The sequence below is a fragment of the Rhinolophus hipposideros genome (genome assembly GCF_964194185.1).
Source record: "Rhinolophus hipposideros genome assembly, chromosome: 11".
NCBI classification, from domain to species: Eukaryota; Metazoa; Chordata; class Mammalia; order Chiroptera; family Rhinolophidae; genus Rhinolophus; species Rhinolophus hipposideros.
This window is the reverse complement of record NC_138057.1, coordinates 58,796,742-58,798,493: the sequence shown is the minus strand read 5'-3', so window position 1 is coordinate 58,798,493 and position 1,752 is coordinate 58,796,742. Positions and strand designations below refer to the sequence as shown.

Genomic DNA, 1,752 nt, shown 5'->3' with positions numbered 1-1,752 from the left:
AAAAATACTAAGAGGGACGGAATATGAGTCAACAGCTAACCATGTCCAAACAGGTGTTAAATTTCAGTTTATGTTATTCAATTTATTATTATTAAATGTGTATAAAATACACAAGTAAACTGACAAATATAAAGTATGCAGGCATAGAAAGAAATATGCACCAAAAAAATCAAAGTTGCTGTGAAATTTTGATCATCATTAATTGCCAGATCAAATTTTCAGTCATTGTTGATTAGTAGTTTGTCCTCTGTGCTGCTTGCTTTCTGGGGCAGATGAAGAAATCAGTCTTATAGTTGGTAATTAATCAGGAGTTTAGAAACCTAAACCCAGGAAAGGTTATTTCTGTATGTCTGATCATAGGTAGATCTTCACATATTAGCAATGGTCATTGGTACTTCCATCTTTCCCAATTTCATTGTTTTCTTGAAGATAACTGAATGTCAGAGCTTGAAGCAAATAGTCCTTATAATATATTATAAAAATGCATTGTTCAGGTAATTTTTAACATTTGATTTTTAGAAGTGAATGTATTTTATGTTAGATCTTCTTTTGACATCCTGAAAGCAGATGACATGGATAAAATTAACCAGACACTTGTGTCAGAATTTCTTCTTCTGGGTCTCTCTGGCTACCCAAAGATTGAGATCATTTACTTTGTTCTAATTCTAGTTATGTATCTAGTGATTCTGATTGGCAATGGTGTTCTGATCATAGCAAGCATCTTTGATTCCCATCTTCACACCCCCATGTACTTCTTCCTGGGCAACCTGTCTTTTCTGGATATCTGCTATACATCCTCCTCTGTTCCCTCAACAATGGTGAGCTTAATTTCAAAAAAAAGAAACATTTCCTTCTCTGGATGTGCAGTGCAGATGTTCTTTGGGTTTGCAATGGGGTCAACAGAGTGTTTGCTCCTTGGCATGATGGCTTTTGATCGCTATGTGGCTATCTGTAACCCTCTGAGATACCCCATCATCATGAGCAAGATGGTTTATGAACTGATGGCTTGTGTGTCATGGCTCTCTGGTGGGATCAACTCAATTGTGCAAACATCTCTTGCCATGCAATTGCCTTTCTGTGGTAATAATATTATCAATCACTTCACATGTGAAATATTAGCTGTCCTTAAGCTAGCTTGTGCTGATATATCCCTCAATATTATCACCATGGTGATATCAAATATGGCGTTCCTGGTTCTTCCATTGCTGGTCATTTTTTTCTCCTACATGTTCATCCTCTACACTATCTTGAGAATGAACTCAGCCACAGGGAGACGCAAGGCCTTTTCCACTTGCTCAGCACATCTAACTGTGGTGACCATATTTTATGGTACCATCTTCTTTATGTATGCCACACCCAAGTCTCAAGAACTGCCTGGGGAAGACAAGTGGCAAACTTTAGACAAGCTCATTTCCCTGTTTTATGGGGTAGTGACCCCCATGCTAAATCCTATAATCTATAGCTTGAGAAATAAGGATGTAAAAGCTGCTGTGAAATACTTGCTGAACCGAAAACCTATTCAGAAAATGTAGGTCTTTGTGAAACATACACAAAGATGAACTCACAGGTAAATTAGTGGGAACCTTTTGGGGACACCATTGGTAGGGGAGATATTTTTATTCTTCCCCTTCCCTAATTCTGCTCAGTGAGAATTACTGACAAATGTAGTTTGTTATACACTCAGCTTCCAATGTGTCCTGATCCAGGTCTCATAAGCACAATGAATTCTATATAGAATCTCATCCCTGGTGA

The 1,752-nt window shown here is 37.7% G+C and overlaps 1 protein-coding gene across 1 annotated transcript; it reads left to right on the top strand.

Annotated features, from left to right (window-relative positions):
• Positions 1-572: 572 nt before the first annotated feature.
• Positions 573-1,532, top strand: LOC308504626 (olfactory receptor 13C3; the record flags this gene model as incomplete). Its single annotated transcript, XM_081065648.1, has 1 exon — positions 573-1,532. One exon carries the CDS (start codon positions 573-575, stop codon positions 1,530-1,532), a length of 960 nt encoding a protein of 319 aa, XP_080921774.1.
• Between the last annotated feature and the right edge of the window lie 220 nt (positions 1,533-1,752).